General features: G+C 51.4%; 1 protein-coding gene across 1 annotated transcript; it reads right to left on the reverse strand.

The window, feature by feature from the left end:
- Positions 1-5: 5 nt before the first annotated feature.
- LOC110390415 (olfactory receptor 14C36-like) lies at positions 6-769 on the reverse strand (the record flags this gene model as incomplete). Its single annotated transcript, XM_021381726.1, has 1 exon — positions 6-769. A coding segment is annotated over exon 1 (764 nt), but the record flags the coding sequence as incomplete, so codon positions are not given.
- Positions 770-1,314: the final 545 nt, after the last annotated feature.

A 1,314-nucleotide genomic window follows, 5' to 3' on the forward strand; every position in this document is an offset into this window, starting at 1 on the left:
CAAACATGGCAGTGCTGACAAAGAGGGAGACCACGGCCAGGTGAGGGAGGCACGTGGAAAAGGCTTTGTGCCGTCCCTGCTCAGAGGACATCCTCAGCACGGCCCTGAAGATCTGCACATAGGACAGCACCATGAAAACAAAACATCCAAATACGGCAAGAACACTAACCACGATAAATCCAGTTTCCCTGAGGTAGTCTGGTTGAGAGCAGGAGAGCTTGAGGATCTGGGGGATTTCACAGAAGAACTGATCCACAGCATTGCCGTGGCACAGTGGCTGTGAAAATGTACTGGCAGTGTGCAGCAGGGAATAGAGAACCCCAGTGCCCCAGGCAGCTGCTGCCATGGTGGCACAAGCTCTGCTGCCCACCAGGGTCCCGTAGTGCAGGGGCTTGCAGATGGCAACGTAGCGGTCATAGGCCATGATGGTGAGATGGGAATACTCTGCTGAGATGAAAAAGAGAAAGAAAAATGCCTGTGCAGCACATCCAGAGTAGGAGATGGTGGTGGTGTCACAGAGGGCATTGGCCATGGCTTTGGGGAGAGTGGTGGAGATGCAGCCCAGGTCCAGGAGGGCGAGGTTGAGGAGGAAGAGGAACATGGGGGTGTGCAGGCGGTGGTGGCAGGCTACAGCTGTGGTGATGAGGCCGTTGCCCAGGAGGGCAGCCAGGTAGATGGCCAGGAAGAGGCAGAAGAGCAGGAGCTGCAGCTGCCGCGTGTCTGCGAATGTCAGGAGAAGGAACTCACTGATGGAGCTGCTGTTGGGCATCTGCTGCATTTGAGCATTTGGACCTGCCTAGGGGAATAAGACAAAGGTATGTTAGGAAAGCCTTCAGAAGAGTCAGTCAGTTCCGCTCTAAACCTGTGCACACATGGAGGTTTCCAGCAGTCTTTCCTCTATTTGATGGGGGACGTTTGGACGTTTTCTGCAGTTGGATCCCTCACTGAATGAGTCACGTTGTGTCCAGCAGCTCTGTGGGGATATTCCCTGCTTGTCAGAGAGGTGAAACTGGCAGACTGACCATCTGTCTTTGTGATGAATGAAGGAGGGATTCCTCTCACCCTACACTGCCCTTCTTCAGAGATGTGTCCATAATATCAGAATCAAAGACCTCGGGCTCCCAGTCTTGACAAGGGAGAGAAAGAAGCTCATGAAGGCAGGATTGACCAAATCTTCTGTATAGAGATTTGTTGTGGTTGTGTAGAGTCTGTATTCAATTAAATTTTCAGTATATAACTATTGCATTAGATACTCTATGTATCATGGAGTGCAAATAGTTTGGTAGAATGCAAGATACCTTTGCACCCTGCTCT

This window comes from Numida meleagris, unplaced genomic scaffold (genome assembly GCF_002078875.1).
Source record: "Numida meleagris isolate 19003 breed g44 Domestic line unplaced genomic scaffold, NumMel1.0 unplaced_Scaffold1002, whole genome shotgun sequence".
NCBI classification, from domain to species: Eukaryota; Metazoa; Chordata; class Aves; order Galliformes; family Numididae; genus Numida; species Numida meleagris.